At 31.1% G+C, this 22,825-nt stretch overlaps 1 protein-coding gene across 2 annotated transcripts; it reads left to right on the forward strand.

Moving 5' to 3' along the window:
• The first annotated feature begins 81 nt into the window (after positions 1-81).
• Positions 82-22,299, forward strand: LOC124498972 (uncharacterized). 2 transcript variants are annotated; one of them, XM_075731178.1, is made up of 17 exons: positions 82-312; positions 932-1,073; positions 1,532-1,830; positions 1,924-2,039; positions 2,105-10,419; positions 12,365-13,294; positions 13,379-13,656; positions 13,744-13,859; positions 13,945-14,357; positions 14,438-15,412; positions 17,107-17,241; positions 17,302-17,591; positions 17,656-18,330; positions 18,412-18,500; positions 18,569-18,998; positions 19,077-20,195; positions 20,262-22,299. In XM_075731178.1, the coding sequence occupies exons 3-17, from the start codon at positions 1,688-1,690 to the stop codon at positions 21,262-21,264; spliced, it is 15,027 nt and encodes a 5,008-aa protein (XP_075587293.1). In that variant the 5' UTR covers positions 82-312; positions 932-1,073; positions 1,532-1,687; the 3' UTR covers positions 21,265-22,299. The 2 variants fall into 2 exon arrangements, with proteins under 2 accessions (XP_075587293.1, XP_075587294.1); XM_075731179.1 differs by having other exon boundaries at positions 135-227.
• The last annotated feature ends 526 nt before the right edge of the window (positions 22,300-22,825 follow it).

Here is a 22,825-nt window from a genome sequence, read left to right on the forward strand (position 1 = left end):
TCAGTGTTGATACATTTACAATACAATAACCGGACGGACAGACAGACACACACACACACACACACAAACACAAGCTGGATAACTTGGATGGATGGCAGAAAAAAAAATAAACTTGTTGCAAGCAAAAAAAAAAAAAAAAAGTGAGAAGCAAAGCCTCACCTTGTTGTGTTTGTATATGTGTGTGTGTCAGTTTTTTCGTATTCAGTGAAGATGATGGTAATAAGATGGTAAAAATTCTCTTATTTTTCAAAAAAAAAAAATTCATTTCAATGTGAGATGATTTTTTCTTATATTTATGTTTGTTTGTAGTGGGTTGGTATTCAAGTGGTTAAATTTTTTATCATTATTCTTTCCCTTTGTCGAGATCATCATCGTTGTTTGACTTTTTTTTTCCTATTCGGCTATCTCTCTTCTCTGTCCTTTTTTTTCTGTTTTGTGGTGTGTGTATGTGTGTGTTTGAGCAACAAGTTGTGGCCACCATCATCATTATCATCATCATCATCATCATCATTATTATTATTAAGGTTGATGATTATATTTGGACACACAACAAACACTCGATTCGCTTCTGAAGAATACATACAACATTGATGATGTGCCGAACGATGACATTGCAATAGATCATCACACATCAGACACACACACACACACGAAAACAAACAAAGAAATGATGATTCAAATTTCCATTTATTTTATGTGTTTTAAACAGAATAATAATATAATAATCTGAATCAGTAAAATCAAATAATTAACCGGCGTTTTTTTTCATTTATCTATCTCGATGTTGTTGTGGCAAAACAAACGAAATAAATTTGGAACAACCGAATCAAATTACCATCGGTGCGGGTGAATCATCATCATTTTGTGTTTGTGATTGTTTTTTTTCCACAATGAATTGGCTGTTTTTTCATCATCATTGATTTCTGGCCAGTTCGATGGCTTCATCTTTCTGATGACATGACAATGTGTTTGTTTAGTATTACCATCATCAGTGATTTGTGAATTTGGCCATCACAACATCATTCATTCATCATCATCTTTATTATTTAATTTTTACAAGTATTACAATCCAGGTATGAACCAATTTTCACATCCTTACATTGAATCAGAAATTGTCACATTAGATTAGAAACAATAACAACGACGACAACAACAATAACAACAACAAAAATTGATCAATAATCGATAAACAAAAAATTACAATAAACATCAGAATAACCTTGGCTTTTTGTTTATTCACAAATGTTGATCATTGGTACTTGGCAAAAAAAAAACATGTCATCAAAACCTAGATATCCAATCCATTGCACACACACACACACACACACACGTACAGATAATATTATTAACCTGTTGTCATCGTGATGATGATGATGATTTAAAAAAGTAGAGAATTTCCATAGTGATCATCATCAATTTTCAATTATGATTAACAACAACAACAACAACAACAACGATACCAACACCCAGTCTAATATTGCCTTTTTTTAAAAAATTGTTTTCTTTTCATCTTTTTTTTTCTATTTCTTAGGTTGAATAAACATCACTTTGTGCAAATAAAAAACATTCCACATGTAAACGCATTCATACAGTTAAAAAATCATGATGTGAAATTTTTTTTTTTGGATCAATCGATCGATAATCAAGTCTATTGTATTTTTCAAATGATCATTATATTGATTCGAAAATGTCAAAACAAAATGATTTAGAAAAAAAATTATTAGCCTGGTGTCAAATGGCCACCAATGGCTATGAAGGTGTACAGATTAATAATTTCACCAACAGTTGGAGTGATGGTCTTGCTTTCAATGCATTGATACATCATTATCGGTAAATGTTTTAAATTTTTTTCCACCTCCAAACAATCAAACACATTGATTGATTTCTATATTTCTAATTTTTTTTTTTTGAAAACCAATACAGACCAAAATTATTCAGCTATGGTGAAATATTATCAATGGACACCAATGATCGTCTTAAACATGCATTTGAAATGGCCGCTAAACATTTCCATATTGATCAATTACTTAAACCAGATGGTTTGTTATATTTACAATTCATAATTGATTTTTTTTTACTTAAAATCCATTTACCAAATATCTAGATGTCAATACGAATAGACCGGATAAAAAATCTGTGATGATGTATGTTATGTGTTTTTTTCAAGTGATCGAATTACAGCAACAACAACAACAACAACAAAAACAGCAACAATCAACAGAAATTATTCCATCCGGTATTAGCAATATTCCAAAACGTTCAATATCGCATTCATCATCAACTACTACATCATCATCATCAACATCATCGGGACATAAACATTCGGAACAAACAAGTATTAAAAGGCAATTAAATATACAAACCGGAAAATCGCCGATAATGGATCAATCATCACCATCATCATCGGGAAAGAAAATGAAACGTACCACACAATCTGGTATACCGGTTTTATCACCTGCTTATCAACGACGTCTTACTACATCCACCACCATCAGCAGTAGTGGTGGTGGTGGTGGCGATCAACAAACTAAATCATCATCAAATGATTCAAGTGGCAATAATAAAACAATTAACGCATCCAAATCAGATGCTAAACTATTGGCAGGATATAATAAAATTATTGAAGATTTAATGACATTATTATTAGATGCCGAAGATCGGCTACAACAAAAACAACATGATGATCATGAAAAATTTCGTTCTGCCAATTTTGAATCATCATTGAAAACGAATGAATCGACAACAACCACAACAACAACAACAATGGGACCATCCACCGATTTTAATCAAATATTACATAATCGAATAATGGCCACAATCGAAATGGCTGAATATGCAAAGATGCGGTTCAGTGAACATGAACAATTCTTAATCGAAATTTCCGATTATTCAGGACGTATAAATCATGCATTTATAAAAGGCAAACGATTGATTGATTCAAATTCAAATTTTCGTACAATGTCAACAACGCAACAGCAACAGCCAAATGTGGCTGTATTAATGGATCCACAATCGAAAAATGAAATAGTCATACAAATGAATCTATTGAATCAACGTTTCAATGATCTGCGTTCAGCTGCAATTAAACATCAACGTTATCTACAAGATATGCTTATACAGGCACAGAATAGTCAGCTAGAAGAATTACGAACATTAATGACAAAAACTGAACAAAAAATTTCGCTATTGATTCCGGAAAAAATGGATGAAATTCCATATTCATTTCAATCATTACAGCAACAAATTGATACATACAATCAACTACAGGAAACAATGGATTCTGAACAACAATTATTGAGCGCAATATCAAATTTTGTTGTCGTCGATAGTGATAGTGATGGTAATTCTGCAATAAGCAACGATTTTGTTGATCAACTTGATGCATTGAATGAACGATGGGCAAACGCTTGTAGAATAACTGAAAATCGTGGAAAATTTCTGCAAAAATTATTTGAATGTTGGTCAGCATTTGATGATGAAAAGAAACGTTTGAATGATTGGTTTCAACGTCTTGAAAGACGTTTATCCGATATTGAAGAATCGGCCGATGAAACATTGGCCAAAACAACAATGACCGTACAAGATATACGATTTTTGAAAGATATACAACGACGTTTGGAACGAATGCGTACCGATATTGTTTATGGACCGGATCAATTACATCATCGTCGTAAACAGCAACCAAATAGTGTAGAAGAAGAAGAAGAAGAATTGAAAAGTTCACCAATTTCAAAAATAACCGGCCATTCATATGCATTATTGAAATTGGATACAAAAGGTGATTCAAGATTTAGTCAAAAAATTATTACAAATATTGAAGATATTGGACGTCGTTGGGAAACATTGGTAGGACAAATTGAATCGATTGAGAATAATGTTCAAGATTGTATTAATCGATATCCAACATTAATGACCAATGATGATAAACCGATCACCATTGCTACAGCTAAAATGATTGATAATCATGAAATGAAGAGCCCTGTTGTTGATAATGATGAATCAACAACAGAACTTAATAAACATCGTAGTAAAGTAGTAGTCAATCTACATGATAGTAATATTCGTGAATGGGAAAACCTAGTCGATTCTTTGATTAAATGGATCAATACGACAGCTGATACAAGCAATAATCTAACTATTGGCCAACAAGAATTTATTGATTTATTTCAAATGATGAATAAACAAAGTGATATTGTAGCCATCGATTTGATCGATTTTGACTTGACAAAACAATCAAATACACAACAACAACAATCGGTAATTGAAAAATATTTAAAACAATGTTCACCTCAGTTACGACAAAAATTACCGCAACCACTATCATCGATATTATGTGAATTATCATTAGATAGTGATCATTATGATGATGAAAACGAATTATCATCAATGATTATGGTATTAAAACAAGAAGATCAAACATTATCCCAACTACAACAGGAAATCAAATATCGAACGACAGATTTTCGCCAATTAATTCAACGTGCTAATCAACTTTGTAATGAATATGAATCGCAAACATTTCATGAACAAATTGAAAAACGTTTGACTGAATTGGAACAATGTTGGAAACAATTAGAACAACGTATTGATTCGTTTCGTCAACGTATACGAATCATATTGTCATTGGATAAAATGCATTATGAAACCAATCAATTGATAAATGTATTGGATAAATATCGTGATAAATTTGAACAATTTAATAAACAATTAATGATGACCAATGATAATGATGATCATCAGCTACAACAACAACAGATGCAACAACAAATGGAAATGTGTAAAATATCTATTATCGGTAAATTAGATAAAGTACGACAAATGAATCAACGTCTAAATGATTATCGTAAAGAAATGTCAAATATTTTCATTTGTTGGCCGGATACAGATTCAATCAATGTTTGGCAATGTTTTCGTTCATTTAATTTTGATGATAGTATGATGAAATCATTAAGTCCATTACAAAAACAATCTATCGTGATTATTATTGATCTTTTACGATTTGAAAGAATTGTTTTACTTATGAAAAATTTAGCTGAATCATTACAACAACAAATGCATCAGGTGGCTATTGAATATAGTGAAAAAGAAGAAAAAGAAGCGAAAAATGAAAATGAATCAATCGTGATGAAAGCTGATAAAGTTCGTATTGCAATTGAACAATTTAATACTTGGTTAGCCAAAGTTATAAATCTAGTTGATGAATATAATGATGATGACGATGACGATGACGATGATGATAAAGATAAAGATAATATTCTGGAACAATCAACACACGATGTTGGTGATAGAAAAAATGGTGTTACCATTGTCAATGTGGAACATCATGAACAACAATCCGTTACGGAATTACAAAGACAACAGCAGCAGCCACAGCCACAGTCCGGTTCAAAGTTACGTTCATTTGCCGATCTTGCCAATGCAATCGATGGCCGTATATTAATATTGGCTGATCTACAAAAAACCGTTGATAATGAACAACAAAATTATAGTTTTGCTTGTCGTCGTGCAGCTGAATTTATTTTTGCTGGCCAAAATGATATTGAACAAAAAGAATTGATTGAAATCGAAGATGCAATCATGTCATTGAATTGTAATAATTATGATCAACAAACTGGACAATTGATTAGTTCTATACAATCGTTGATTAAACGTTGGTCATTGTTGTTTGATCGATTCAAAACATTATTACCACAATTAGAAGATATATCGCCATCGATAACGGTGTTGGAAACGGAATTTTCACAATTATTAAAATTCGTCGAATCATCGGATCAATTTCTTGATGAATCCATTGCTATTGGTGACAATGAATCATTGTCATGTCAATTGGCTGAATGTTCACGTCTTAAACAATATATGCAAGGTACGGCTGAAGAAAATTTCCAAACCATTATCGATACAGCACAAAAAGCATTGAAACTTTTACTTGGCAATGATGTATTCTATGATGTTATACCGGTCATACGTTATATTAAACAAACATGGCTTAGTTTATGTCAACGTATTCTGAATAAATTGGATCGTTTGGAACAGGCACAAAAATTAACAATCGATTTGATCAATAATTTGGATGATTATAGACGACGTTTAAATCAATTGGAAAATGAATCACAATTATCCGCTATGGATGATCGTTTAGGGTTGAATGAATCACCTGATTATGATTGTATTGATGAACGATCCACATCAACATCGAAATCGAATAAAATGACAACAACAACAACAATGATGATTTATGATCGTTTGATTTATAATTTACCAACAATTTATTTGAATCGATTGAAACAATTACGTGATGAATATGAACAAAATATTTTAAATGGTGAACAAGCAATCATTATGCAAATGTTATCATTGATAACATCATCGAATGGCAGTAATAATAACAATCAAACATTGGCATTTGAACAGCTATTAACGCAAGCACGAATACAGATTCCAGAGAAAATGGCTCAATTGCAGAATCGATTGGAACAATATCAACATTATTTTAATTATCTAATCGATTCATTACAACAATTGGAACGTTTATTTGATGATGAAAGAAAATTCATTGAATTAATCACCGATGAACAAGAACGGCTACAGCGAAGACAGAAAAATGTTGAAGATTTAGAAGATGCGTCACAATTTATGGATCAAGTTGAAGAATGTATTAATCGCTGTCATAATGATGAACATCGACAATCAAGACGAAAACAAATTGAACAAATATTCACTAATGATTGTCTATTGGATTATTTTCAACATTTGTCCAGTATTTCTCAGATATTTGATAAATATCACATTGAATTCAAAAGTTTATGTCGTTTTGATAAAGATTTCTGCACAAGTTTAGAACAATTAATACAACGTACAGATAAATTTATTGGTCAATGTCGTGAAGCTGATCACATGATTTGTAAAGTACAAGAATGGATTAATCAAAAATCAATCGATATCATCAACAATCAACAAGATGATATGATGTTAACAAATGAATTTGAAATGAAAAGAAAACAATTACTCACTATGCATAATGATTATGGTGAAAAATTTGAAAAATTATCATTCAATGAAGCAACAAAACGATTGCAAAGTAAAGTTTATTTTGTCATCAATATTATGGATGATTTGATCAAACAACAACAACAACAACAACAACAGCAAAAACAAATGCAACAGCCAAACAGTATCAATGAAACTGAATCGATTAATAATAAACGTAACATTATCGTTGGAAATCGAAATCATCAACAACATCATCATCATCATCATTTGGCCATTAATTCCAAAATGAATATGGATTCTGAATTATCAACATTGGAAAAAGATTTAGCTGATTTAGGTTCATCAATCAATGAAATGGAAATAGTATTTGAAACAACAGATAATGAACAAACAATACCGACAATATTGGAACGATTAATCACTGTAAATTGTCGTGAATATGAAACACAATTGTCTGGATTTAAAAAACGTTTTGATTTTATACGTAAAATTGCACAACAAGAAAAATTGAATACATTTCAACAGGGACGTTTAGATTATCTGGATAATACACGTACAGCATTGACAAAATCATTATCATTTCGTGTATCGGTTCTACAAGATCTATCAAAATTATGTCAAGATATTAATGATAATCTTTTGCGATTAGAATCTGAAGCTGATCGTCTTAAATTATTCAATGATGGTGATGATGAATCCAAAAACGTTAATCTAGATGATCAAATGGATTCAATTGAAGTGAAACAAAATTGTCGCCAAATATTATCCGATATATGTGCGTTGAAAGAAAAACTTGATATTAGCTGTATACGGCATTCAGATATACTTATTGGTATTGAAGAAGTTGGTGCTTGTTATGATGAATTATTAACATTGGTTGCTGAACATTATGTTCTCGATGATCAGGATGATCTTGATGATGACCATGATCATCATGATGATGATGATAATCAGAAGGATTCATTTGTCGATGAACAACAGCAGCAGCAACGTATAATTGAATCGGAAGTGAAAAATGAAAATGAAAATGAAAATTCGATGGATGTAGATCAAACGATAATTGATGATAATCAAAGTGAACAACAACAATTGAAACAATCACCAGTGGTTGAATCTGTTGTCGACAATGATGATGAACAATTGATTGAAAATATAAAAATTACTACTACCACGGAATTATTTATGGACACCGTAAAACCATTGGCTGAACGTATGATTAATAATCTACTACTAGGTGAACCAGATATTGATCCAGGTAATTCATATTCATTTCAATCATATCTTTGTACATTGAAACGTTTGGAACAAACAATCGAATGTATTGGACAACGTGATCTGATTGAATTATCGCAACGTAGACAACATAATCCAAATCGTATGTTTCCATTCATGTTGGAAGAAGAATTATATGTACTGAATAAACGTCTAAATCAATGTCGAAGTCAATTGGAACAATTATTATGTATTGCCACTATTACTGGATTAATAACACCATATTCTGGATCATCAATATTGACTAATGATAATCATTGTTCCATACATAAACCATTTGATATTGATGCCAGTGCCAATGATAATTATGCAAATATGGAAATAGAATGGCCAATTGATTGTAATCAGATGCCAACATCATCATTAACTGATGATTGGTCAATCAATATTGATCGATCCATTGATTGGGATCGTTTCTCATGTCAATCAATACAATTATTACATTCATTGGAAACAAAATTTGATCAATCGAATCATACATTTCTTACATTACATCGTCATCTTAAATTAATACACGAAGATACCATGCAATTTAATGTTGAAATACGTAAACTATGTGATTGGTTTGAGAATGTTGAACTACAGATCAATAATGGCCGCATTACAATGATATCGGCTGATCCAAATCGTTTGGATGAAAGTGATTTAAATATGAATGTTGTTGCACGTACACAATCATTGTTGGTTACACAGCTACGAACCCATGTACCAATTTATGGACGATTGAAAGTAATCTATGAACGTATTGTGCGTCATTTTACACCGGAAATGGATAAAAATTTTTGCCATTATTCATTCGATTTAAAAGCATTATTGGATGCAAAAAATCGTATAAAACATGAAATGGATAAAGTAACGAATAAATGGAATTCAATTGTTCATGAATTAACATGGCGTCGTCAATGTTTGATTGATATTGCAATGGCACGATCAACAGCAACCATTAATGGCTATCCATATCGTCGTGGTGATGATATTGATTTTGATAATCTAATCAAAGATGCTGTACGTCATGAATTATTATTGAATAATAATAATACTACTACTACCGATGATTATCATGATACATTACCATTGGAACAATTAGAACAATGGCTACAAGAAACCAATGATGAATTGATTGCTATTCGTATGCAAACAAATATATCTGATAGTAATCGTGATAGTATCGTAACGTTACATCGTAAATTAAAATCAATGGAACAATCAATGGCAAAACAATTTATGAATTGGATGTTATTGACACGACAACCATTTGCCAATAAATTAAATGTAGCTAATCTTGATGAAACGGGACGGAAATCATTATCGAAACGTTTTGAAAATGTATCAATTAATCTTTATCGATTAGCATATTTTGTTGATATGTTTATAACTAGTATGTCAAATATTGGCCATATGATTCGTGGCCAATTGGATTGGCTACTATTGGCATTAGAACATTTGCATTGTGTTGATGATTATGTTATACAACAACAACAACGACAATCAACAAACGATATGACATTTCCGATTGAATCGATTACATTCCTAGATAATGTTCGTCATACATTAATCAATCATGAACGTATTATTAAACAGATTGAAATATTGATCGATGAATTACATGATCATTGTAAACAAATTCAATTGACAAATTGTCATATGGATCATATGATCGGTGAATTTGCCAAGATAAAAAATCTTTATCAACAATTGGTTAATAATTTACGTAAATATGGCCTAACAGCATCGGCATCGATTCATTATCAGATGAAAAATGCTTATACATATTTTAATTCATATCGTCAACGGAAACAACAACAACAGCAACAGCAGCAACATCAACAACAACATAATAGTAGTAGAAGCAGTAGTAATAGTAGTATTGTAAAAAATTGTGATTGTCGTACAGGAAATAGTAATAGTAACAGCAGTAATAATAATAATAATAATAATACAAATTGGTGTTGCCATTGTGAATATAATCCAAATGAATTAGCAAATTATTATCGTCAATCAACAATACAGCTAAATCAATGGCTTACATTTGAAATATATTTGTTGGATTTATTATTGATTAAAATAACTACTAAAAATGCGACAACAACAACAACAGCAGCAGCAGCGGTGTTGATGCCATCAAATATTCTTAAATTTACAATTCGACGTGCAGAGGTAAGTAAATAACATTTTGTTTGTTTCTATCTATGATCTAATCAGTGATTTCCAACCAATAAGTGTTTTTTTGTTTTTGTATGAAAAATATGTTTTTTTTCTGTCATGAAAAACTATAGAACTTGGTTGTAAAACACTGTACATGTGTGTGTGTGATTACTACTCTATGATTATGTTTTTGTTTTTTTAGTTTAATAATTGATAATAATGATTATAATGGATTCACTGGATCACACACACACACACACACACACTAAAGCTTTAGTCAGAATCTTTCTGTCTTTCTGAATCTAATGATGATGATGATGATGATGGTTTACTGGTCGATCCATTTGGAATAGATTCGGCCCATAATGATAACCATATATTTCATATATTTGTTTTTTTTCATTGTTGTAATGGTGTATATTATCAATTTTATAAACTGATTATGCGCTACAAGCATAAAAAAAAACAAACTAAGAGATAGATGAATGAATGAATGAATGATGATGATCCAAATATATCTATATATAAAATACACTGATGGATGATGATTATTGAGAGGGGATGTATGGGGGGGGGATTATGGGCTACCCAAAAAATTATCAATTTAAGCTATGTGTGTGTGTGCCAGTGTAAAATCATAAATTGTTGTTGCCGTTGTCGTTGTTGTTTTTTTTTCTGATGAAAAAAATGGGAAAAAAAATCAATTTTGTATTTGATTCAATTGAATTTTTTTTTTTTTGATTTTTTAATTTTATAAACTAAACACACAACAGACGATATATATACACACACACGCACCAAAATACAGACATACCATTGCATATATATATCAACGGCAAACACCACCACCATTATTATCATCATCATCATCATAGAGGTCCACCACTACAACAACAATTCATATATAAATGAAAACAAAAATAAAAGTTTGAAATTGTTCATCATCTATATAATTTAGCCATTTCAACATGAATGAATATATCAACAGAAAAAAAATGATCATTATCAAATAGATACAAATGGTGGTGGTGGTGGTGGTGGTTTGTTGGTTAGTTGGTTAGTTAGTGGAACTTTATTCGGGTTCTCTCTCTCGTTATCCTGAAACCTAAACCAGAAAAAAAAATTATATTCGTTTATTTGGCGTCACATATGTGAATTTTCATCATCATTTAATGGTAGTGGTAAATGTCCGATTTTTTTCCATATATAACATTTGATTCGGGCGCCATTATTATCATTTTTTTCTTTTCTTTCTTCATATTATTGAAAAACAAAAAGAAAAAAATTTTTTTTTGTTTGGTCGAATTATTTATTTAGATCATTTGTTTCCAGCAGCAGCAGCAGCAGCGACTCAGATTCATTCGATACGTGTGTGTGTGTGTGTGTGTTTCTTGTGTTCTTTTGAATGTTTTCTTTGATCGTTTGTTTTTTTTCGGCTTTCAACTGGCAGTAAAAATTATTTTGGAACCATAGATAGAACACAAATGTTCCACCAATGTGTGTGTGTGTGTGTGTGTTGTACCATAAAGAATTTTTTCTTTTCATTTTGAAACCTGGTAGAAAAACATTCAGCAGCTATTCTGTGTCTGTATGTGTGTGTGTGTGTATGAATTTGAACTCAATTATGTTTGGGTTCAAATTTTTTTTCTTCTCATTTTTCGCCGAAAAAAAAATTCTGGGCTCAATTTTCACCACACACCACACATACATACACACACACACACTTACACAGGCTGACCATTTAGTCCATACTTTGTGTGGTACGTGTGTGTGTGTGTGTGTGTCTATCGCATGTTAGTCTTGTGATTTTTTTTGTTTGTTTCTTAATAGATTTGATTGATTTGATTTGATTCATGTATTTTGTTTGTACAAATTTGTATTTTCGATAATAATTTTTTTTTTGCTTTCCATTATACACCCACTCACTCACACACATACACACAATCATCATATATAGGATTTACTTACCGAGCTACATTTTTCCGTATTTATATTACAACAAATATGGCTACAATTATCAACAAATAATGAACATATCATCATCATCAATAATCAATCGACAATCAATCAACAACAAAAATCACAGCAAATAATTAATAAACAATCAATTAAATTGAATCGTACACAATCTATATCTACAACAGCAGCAGCAGTAGCAGCAGCTACTGACCACAATCATCATAATCGATTTCAACAACAAAAATCATCAACAAATCAATCATATCTTCATCATCATCATCCTATTGATAATCATGATGATGATGATGATGATGAAGGTGATTTATATGATTCAAAAAAACGTTTCAATTCATTAGAACCACATCAACGGCGGCGACGACGGCAACAATTGCCAAAAATAACACGTATTATCAATGGTCAATCTTCAGTTATTGAATCATCATCATCATCATCATCAATTAATGTTAAATTAATAGCACCAGATATTAATTATTATAATCATATCGAACAGACAATCATGGAACGTATGCGTGAAATACAACGTGAACATCATCAACGTTCATTACAGCAATTATTATTGGCTAAACAACAACAACAACAACAGCAACCAGCAGTGGATATTGATAAAAAAGTGGACAATGTTTATGATACAGTTGCCGATGTAATAATGACGACGAATAAATCCCATATTGTGGATAGTAGTAGTAGTGGTTATTATAATCGTCCAATTGATTTGCCTGAAGTTTCAAATCATTCAAATCTAGATATGCAAAGACAAGATATTGAACAATGGCTTGATTCAATGGAACAACGTTTAGCCAATATTAGTGTTAATAATAATAATCAACAATCAAATGGACAAAATAATGGTAATAAAACATCGATTATTGAATCAAAAGATTTTAAATCACAATTATCCATTTTATCGGTAAGTTGATCGATAATAAAAAAAAAATAAATTCTAAATTAAATTCAATTTTTCTCATTATTTTCCATATTCTTAATCATTTAGGATTATGAAAGTGAATGTAATCAATATAGTTGTCGATTACAAACATTATGTAATTCGATCGATGCTCGTATAGCATCATTAACACCATTAAAATTGAATGAAAAAGGTCAACCACAACAACAACAACAACAACAACAATCATCATCATCATCAACATCGACACCGACAACAGCATTGATTAATAGTAATAACATATCGATGCCCTATTATGAGCATTTGATCAAACTTCGTAAACAAGCTAGTGATATGCAATGTCGTAGTAATTATCTATATTTATGGTAAGTGTTATTTGATCCGATTTTGATTTGTTCAAATTTTTTTTTTCACTAATAATCATCATCATATCTTATTATTTTATATTGTAGTATTAAATGTAAAACACGAAGTCTAAATGAATTATTATCATTAACATCGTCTTCCTCGAATCGTAATCTTTTAATGTCAATGGTGAATGGTGGTTCATCATCCGGTACCGAATTAGGTGATTGTTTGTTTTTTAATTTAGAATTTTGAGAATTTTTTTTCCTGTTTCAATTAATTTTTTAATTTTTCTTTTTTTTTCCTAGATAATTACGGTACACAATCATCGAAAAAGTCTTCCAAATCAATTTCATCAATTAAATCATCATCGATTACCGGTGGTGGTAGTGTTAGTGGTGGTCAAATGACCACCAATAATACATTATTATCAAATGATATGGCAACAACAGCCACATCACAACAACAAATGATGAATCAATCATCATCTGCAAATAATAATTATAGCCTTCATGAACAATCAGAAAAACGATTCAATAAATGGTTGGCTGAAATGGAACAATCATTGGATTTTATTGAAAAAGGATTAGCAGCTGAAAGTGCACTTATCAATATTAATCAGGATGGATCAATAACAAATTTCAATACAGATGATACAGCTCTTTATAGTAATGTTTCGGAAATGCAACAGATGCATATGAATTATTATGAAAAGATTAAGGTAATGATCATTTTTTTTCTATTGATCAATAATCGATAATTGCCATTAAAAATAAATTCTCCACATTCATTTATTCACAGATAATACAAAGAGAGATTGAACAAAAACGAACTGATCATCGATTATTGATGGAACTATTGGAGAATCTTCCTACAAATGATTCAAAAATATCAGCAACAACAACAGCATCATCATCGATTGGTAATCGGCAACAACAACAACAACAATCCATTGATCCATGGTTAATACGATTTCGTAATCGTGTTGAACAAACAAATAGCCGTTGGAATAGTGTTAGACTTCGTGTATTAACATTACGTTCACGATTAGAATCAAGTTCATTTGTTAGTAAATCAACGACAACTACATGTCCGGTACCTGTTAGTCATTCAACAGCATCATTATATTCGGTTATTCAAAATAATAACGTTATTACTGGTGGCGGTATTCATAATAACGATAATGAATCAATAATGGCTACAAATACGGCCAATATTGCTTATAATGTTGTTATTAATGAACGTGCAACACAATTGGTTTTATCATTACGTGAATTAACCGAATGGATCATTAAAAGACAAATGGAATTTCAACAGAAACAACAAATATCACATTATTCTGATGGTGGTGATGTAGTAGTAGCTAGAGAATCAAAAGACAATGTACCATTAGATATTGCAAATGTTTTGCAACAAAAATCATCATTACTACAACTTCGAAATCAATTAATAGAAAAACGACCAATTATTGATAGTAGTCTATTATCATGTCATAATTTTCTTCGTCGTCTTGGTGTTAAAAGAGCACATGATGTACAACGATTTGGTGGCAATGCTCGTATGTCAGCATCAGCATCGATGGCATCATCGATTGCCGGTTCATCAATTATCAATAATGATCAACAACAACAACAACGTCGACAACAACAAAATGGACAACAGATTGAAAAATTAGAAATATCATTGAATCGTGAAATGAACAAATTATTAGAATTATGGCATTCAGTGCAAAGTACTGTTGATCTTGGTTTACAACGTTTGGATGAAGCACATCTGGTAAGTCGATTGTTTGTTTGGTTAAACTTTGAATACAAAAAATACAATGCAAAATTGTGAATTGTGAATTTTTAACACTTAAATTGCCACTATTGAAAGTATTATGTAAATTTTCTTTTCCTTTCTGTCTCTTCCTTTTGGGGACAAACTGGAAAATTTTTTTTTCATTGTTTTTTTTGAGGATGAATATATGTCATTATCAGTCATTTTTTTCCTCCTTTTTTTCCATTGTATTGTATACAGTTGTGTGTGTGTGTGTGTGTGTGTAAGTGGTTATCGGTGTGTTTTAGCATCTAAAACCTTGAATCAAAAAAAAAAAAAAAAACTCAACACATGGTCGATATGTGTTTTTGAGAGAAAGAGAAAAAAGATTAAAATTTCTGTGTAGTCATGTTATTGTGATGTGATGTGATGATCTACATTTTTTTTTCTTCACTCAGTTTGTTTGAAGGATTTTCACTAATTTTTTTTTCTGGTGGTGGTTGTTTGATTGTCATCACCATATAGAATATGATGATGGAAAGAAAAACCAGAGAGTAAAAAAAAAATTGATCCAACATACGCACGTCATCAATATAACGTATAACAATAACAAATAGACACATGTGGCAGTATATAATAATCCATTGTTATTGTTATATGTTTGTGATTGATTTTTTTTTTGTTTTTGTTTTATTGCTATATTTAACACTTTAGATTCTATATATAAACATATATATTCTTTTGATTCTTTGATTTTTTTTTGTTTTTTTTTCTGCAGACAAACATCAGTATGTTTTTAGCAAACAAATAAACAAACATCATTTTGCCGTGTGTGTGTGTGTGTGTGTGTGTGTGTGTGTGTGTGTGTGTGTTTGCGGGTGGGTGGTTTTTCATTTTTTTTTTTGATTGTTATTTGATACAAAAAAAAAATTTGCCAAAAATAGCTACTACAACAACAAGTGAAAGAAAAGAAAAAAAAATTAGAAACCCAAATTTTCGGGTTCTCACTATATAAACAACTGGTTTATTGAATCAGCCATCCATGTATATATATAATAATAATAATAATTTGTTTATTCTTGATTCATATTTTTTTTTCTCAATTCCGTGTCTGTGTGTGTGTGTGTTTGTTTGTTAGAAAGACAGACATATGAATTTTATTCATTTCAACGAAAAGATGAAGGGTCAAGATTTATTTTTTATTCCGTTGTTTTTCATTTTTGATTTTTTTTTTTTTTTTTTTTGATTAAATCGATTATTAAATCAATATCAATACCGATGATTAATGTTTCATTCATTTGTGTGTGTGTGTATGGCTGTGTGCCAAGTGTAAGAATATCATCATGTAATTCAAATCAATCAGTCATTGATCTAGTCATCAAACGTATCTCATACATTGTGGTTTGTGTGTGTGTGCGCGTTATTTGTGATCATTAATCAGTGTGATATTTACAACAAACGAACAAACAAAATGATTTCAAATGCAAATCAATGCAATTCATCAATAATGAACATGAATCACATTTTTGTTCATCATCATTATAGCCGTAATAGAAAATGGCCAAATAATTTGATTGTAAACAATGAAAAAAAAACTGATATACACACAGAACACACACTATTTTAATTGACAATCAAATCAAATCAAATTAATTTTTTTTTCGTGTTTATTAATTTGTTTTTTTGTTTCCCCCCCCCGGTCACTCTAATAGCGATTAACTGATCTACAACGTGTTATGGATGATTTAGCCGCTAAATTACATGAAGCTGAAATGGTCAAATCAAAATGGACACCAATATCGAATATAACATTCGACGATTTACCTCAACAAAGATCTCAATTGAAGGTAATCATTGGTTCATGTTAACCCACTTTCTTAATTGTTTTTTTTTATATTTTAAATTAGACATACAATCAGATGTATGTAGCACCGGTATCTCGTGATGTGATTCATGTGAATGAAATTGCTGCTCGTTTAACTGGCCGTAATGTACCGTTATCACATGGTAATCTTAAATCATTAGAAGAAGTAACTACACGTGCCCGTCTATTACGTGTGGCCATTGATGAACGATCACGTGAATTGGATCAAATTCAACATGATCATGGTACGGCCCAACAACATTTTCTTACCGAAGCTGTCGATGAACCTTGGGAACGTGCTGTCACTAATAATAAACTGCCTTGCTACATCAAGTAAGTACACATCTTCACTTTTTGTATATTGAATTTAATTCTTTTTTTTCTGTTTTTGTTATAGCCGCCAAACTGAAACTGTACATCTTTTTTCACCACGTTATACAGAAATTATTGATTCAATGAATGAATATAATGAAGTACGTTATGCTGCATATCGTACAGCAATGAAATTAAGACGATTACAAATACAACTTGGTCTTAATAATGTTAATTTAAATAATCTTGCCAATGCATTTGAACAACATGGTGTCGGTCCTAATGGTGGTGGTGGTGGTGGTAAAAATAAATCTACGATGATGAAAAATGATAAATCCACCACTAATTCCAATGATTCATCTGCTAATAATAATAATGATAACAACGCTAAAAACAACAAACAAGAATCAACAACAACCAATAACCATGAAGATGGTATTAATGATGAATTACCATATGAACTTCGATTGATTGCTGTACCAGATATTGTATCCTGTTTGAAACAAATATTTGAAACAGCTGAAATGGAACGACAACAACAACATAATAAACAGGAACGAACATCATCAAGTAACAAAAAACAGCAACAATCATCAGCAACAAAAGATAAAGAAAATAGCAAAACAATGGCCAATAATAATAATGATGATCATTCCAAATCATCATTATCAACATCAACATCGTCATCATCATCAGCGGCCATTAATGTGCCTCTTTGTGTTGATTTATGTCTCAATTGGCTACTAGATCTTTATGATGCGTATGTTTTATTTTTTGTTTTGTTTTGTTTCGATGACTCGAATCTATTTTTATTCAAATTTTTTTGTTCTTCCGAAAAAAGGCCTTCACGTGCCGGTTTTATACGACAATTTTCATTCCAAGTTGCCCTGGTACTTTTGTCACACATATCATTGGAACAGAAATATATTTGTAAGTTTTTTTTTCTCAAATCATTTCTGTTTTGATGATTTTTTTTCGAAACAATTTTTGTTCTAAAGATTTATTCAATTTGATTGCCGATGAAAATCAACGTGCCGATGAACGACGTTTCGGTCTGTTAATCTATGATTGTCTTCGTTTACCAAAATTATTGGGCGAAGTGGCCGCATTTGGTGGCACAAATGTTGAACCAAGTGTTCGTAGTTGTTTAGAGATGGCATCGGCATCTGGTTTACGGCCACCGAATGGTTCCGGTATCACTGTAGATCAGGTATTGGCATGGATACGTGCTGAACCACAATCATTAGTATGGTTAGTTGTATTACATCGATTACGATTGGCTGAAAGTAGTCGCCATCCAGCTAAATGTAATAGCTGTCGACAATATCCAATTCAAGGTTTTCGTTATCGTTGCCTAAAATGTTTTAACTTTGATCTATGTCAGTATTGTTTTCTATCCGTCAATTCGGTTAAAAAACATAAACCATCGTAAGTGATTCTTTTTGCCGTCGTTATTGTTTTGAATAAATCTAATTTTTTTTTCTCTCTTTCTCTTTCTTTATAAAGACATCCAATGCAAGAGTATTGTGTAGCCACTACGTCAAAAGAAGATATGCGGGATTTTAGTAAAATTCTTCGAAATAAATTCAAATCTGGCCGTTATTTTAAACGCCATCAAGCATTAGGTTATCTACCTGTACAATCATTACATGAAGGTGATCGATTAGTGGCTGAAGAATCGGCACCATCATTTGTTCATACATTACATGGATCATATTCACATGCACCATCATCAAATACAACACCGGTTCATACGTTGTCCTATCCACAACGAGCTGCTAGTCCTGGTTCTATGACCACTAAAAGAGATTTAGATTTTATGGTTGATTCACGTTTTGTTCAAAATAATAATAATTCACTTCATCAACAACAACAACAACAACAACATCATTACACACCAATTCGACCTGGTCCATTACCGCCATTACCGGTGAATACGAACAACACTGTTGTTGGTATCTATGGTACACGGCCAATTCATCAACAAAAATTACAACAGTTAACACCACGAAAACAGTTGCAAACATCTGCGGAACATCATCATCATCAATTAATGGCCGCTAATCAATCACCATTATCTGGACATCGAATTACACCAACCACCACTATTACATCATCAACATCATCAAATACAGTTGGTGATCATAATCAATTTGTACGAATGTCACCATCACGTTCTAGTCTTAAATCTAATGATGATATACATCAACGTCTTGGTAAATATGCAAATCGATTAGCCGAATTAGAACATCAACAGCAACGACAAAATAATCAACATCAGTTATTGAATCGTAGTGAATCACTTCGATCTGGACGTGCTTCACGTTCAAGTAGATTTGATTCATTACCACCGGTAGCAATGCAAGCAGCATTGCATCAATTACCTCCACATCATCCACATCGTCGTAGTTCATTAAATCATCCAACTGCTGCTGGTGGTGGTGGTGGTGAACGTCATCATAATCAGATTATGATTGGTCATCATCAACAACAGCAAAAACAATTTCTATTAACATCAGCACCACAACCAACAATACAAAGTCCAACGGAAATGTTATCGAAAATAGCTGCAGATCAACGTAATGAGCTTGAAATTATAATACAACGATTACAAGAAGAAAATCGGTTAGTTTGTTTTGGAAATTTTCTATTTATAATGAAAACTTTTTTCTATTCTATTTTCAAATATAGATTATTGACGAATGAATATAGCCAATTGAAAGATAAAGATGATGATGATGATAATTATAAAAATAAATCATCGAATGATCCAACAACAACAAAAAGAACAACTATCAAGAATGAATCGATAAATAATAATAATAATACTATGGAAACAAAATCAAAAACAATAAACAATCAAATTGAATTGAATGATAAATCCATAATGACCAATGGTAGTGGTCGTCGTAGTGGTAATAATAAAACCGATTTAACACCTTCACCGACGTCATCATCACAAGCATCACCAAATTCACCGGATAATAATAATACAACAACAATAACCATCGCGGATAATCAGCAACCACAATCAACATCATTACCATCATTTTGGTTGGATGAAGTACGACGATTAAAAAATGATCGAAATCATCTTGAAACAAGAAAATTTGAATTGGAAAAATGTAATAAATTATTGGAATTACAATTGAATCAATTTAAAACTTATATCAACACCACTGGTACATTGGATGAACGTACGAAACAAAAATTAGAGAATCGTATACAGGAAGCAGAAAAACTTCTCGATGAACAGCAACAACAACAACAACAACAACAGCTGAGTGATCAGAATCGAGATGATTCATCATCGTCGATAAAAAAATTACCTAAAAATCAAACAACAACAGCAGCAGACATTTTAAAATTTGATGATGACGATGGCTATGATGATGAGAATAAAGAATCGAATAAATCAATAAAAAATAGCCAATTATCGTCAACCACATATCATCAGCCATTATTACATACGGCAGCTGATCGTATAAATAATGCAATGGAATCATTGGTAGATGTATTGAATCAAAACGATAATAATAATGATGATGATGATAGAGAATCATCAACAAATGGTCATTTTAAAAATGGTAAAACAACAACAACATTATCGATGACAAATGGTCAACAACAACAACAATCATCGGCAGCAGCAACAACAACGGTAGCTACTAACAAACATTCAAGTCGTGTTTAAAATTTATCAAAAAAATAAAAAAAAACTAACACAAGAAGAAAATGTCACATTCACAATCAATATTACAACATATCTTCAAAAATTATCATTGGAAAAAAAAATTATGCATATCGTGCCCTTATCAATCAATCAATTATTGACCACACACACACACACAGCCACACCACCCACATCCAAACACAAACACACACACACAAGTACGGATTAAGTGAATTGTGAACGGATTAGAATTAAGAACGATCATTTTTTTCTCTTCTTCTTCACCTCCTAATATTAGTGATGTGATTATTTTACATTTTATTTATTATTCATGAATATTTCATAATTGTGACCATTTTTTTTGTTGTTGTTATTCGGTGTGTGTGTGTGTGTGTGTGCGTTTGTATGTACTTTTGTGTTTGCAATCAATCAATATAATCAATCAATTTTCGGTGTTTAAATCAGAAATCAATGCAATCAATTTCATCACATGTTTTTTTTTCTTGTTGTTATTGCTGTTGCTGTTGCTATTGCTATTGCTATTTATCGATAAAATGAGAATGTTCATGATAGGTTTTTTTTCTATTATTCGGTGATGATACACACACACACACCCACACACAAACAAACCAGCATACATTATTATAAAGATAATCATCATTATTATTAATATAGACCACACCAACACACATAAACATACACCGACAACGATTCTTGCATTTTTTTCATTTTTTACCATTTTTTGTTTATTTATTCGTTGTGTGTGTGTGTGTGTGGATAGTATTCACCACCACCACCAAACAATACACACACACAGACACATACCCTGGATTACTAAAAGAATATTCTTGACCACCAATGTTTCAATTTGATAAACATAAGCACACGCATTTACATTTTTGCATTTTTCAATCAGAGAAAAAAAACAAAAATTCATTTTGCATTTCGTAATTACGATTATTTCCATTTTCATTTATTCATTCATTTATTCATTAATTTTTTGTCATTTAAATTCAATTTTGAAAGTTTAAAAATAAAACAAAAAAAAAGAGCAAATGCAAATGGTCAACCATATATTCTATTTCATTTCATTTCAATTGTCACCAAGAAAAAAGACAAGCAAAAAAAAATTTTGAAAAAAAAGAAAAGCGAAACATACAGATTTCATTCTGCTTTCGTCTTTTTTTTTTGCATCCATAAATATTGCCGAGATAAGAATGGAAAATTTTCAATCGGAAATCAACAATAAACGACGACAACAAAATTGAAACAAAATAATTTGGAATTCGAAACACAAAAAACAATCGATGATGAATATCAATTGATGAATATATAGGATTACATTGTAATCAAATAGTCTGTGTGTGTGTGTGTGTGTATGAATGTATGATGTATAGAATTATTGGATTTCAAATCTGCTTGGTAATAATAAAATTTTTTTTCGTTTTCTATTCTATTCATTTGATCGATGTGTTGACAACGCCAACAACAACAGCAACAAAAACAATAGGGATGACAATCAACAAAAACAATCGTCATTCATCAATTGTGTTGTTGAAAACCATTAAAAATTTGAAAATTG

Source organism: Dermatophagoides farinae, chromosome 5 (genome assembly GCF_024713945.1).
Source record: "Dermatophagoides farinae isolate YC_2012a chromosome 5, ASM2471394v1, whole genome shotgun sequence".
NCBI lineage: Eukaryota > Metazoa > Arthropoda > Arachnida > Sarcoptiformes > Pyroglyphidae > Dermatophagoides > Dermatophagoides farinae.

Coding starts and splice junctions, on each gene's coding strand:
- LOC124498972 (XM_075731178.1), top strand. CDS start 1,688: ATGTCAAAACAAAATGATTTAGAAAAAAAATTATTAGCCTGGTGTCAA. Junction 2,040..2,104: donor TCAATTACTTAAACCAGATG/GTTTGTTATATT, acceptor CCAAATATCTAG/ATGTCAATACGAATAGACCG. Junction 20,196..20,261: donor CGATTACAAGAAGAAAATCG/GTTAGTTTGTTT, acceptor TTTCAAATATAG/ATTATTGACGAATGAATATA.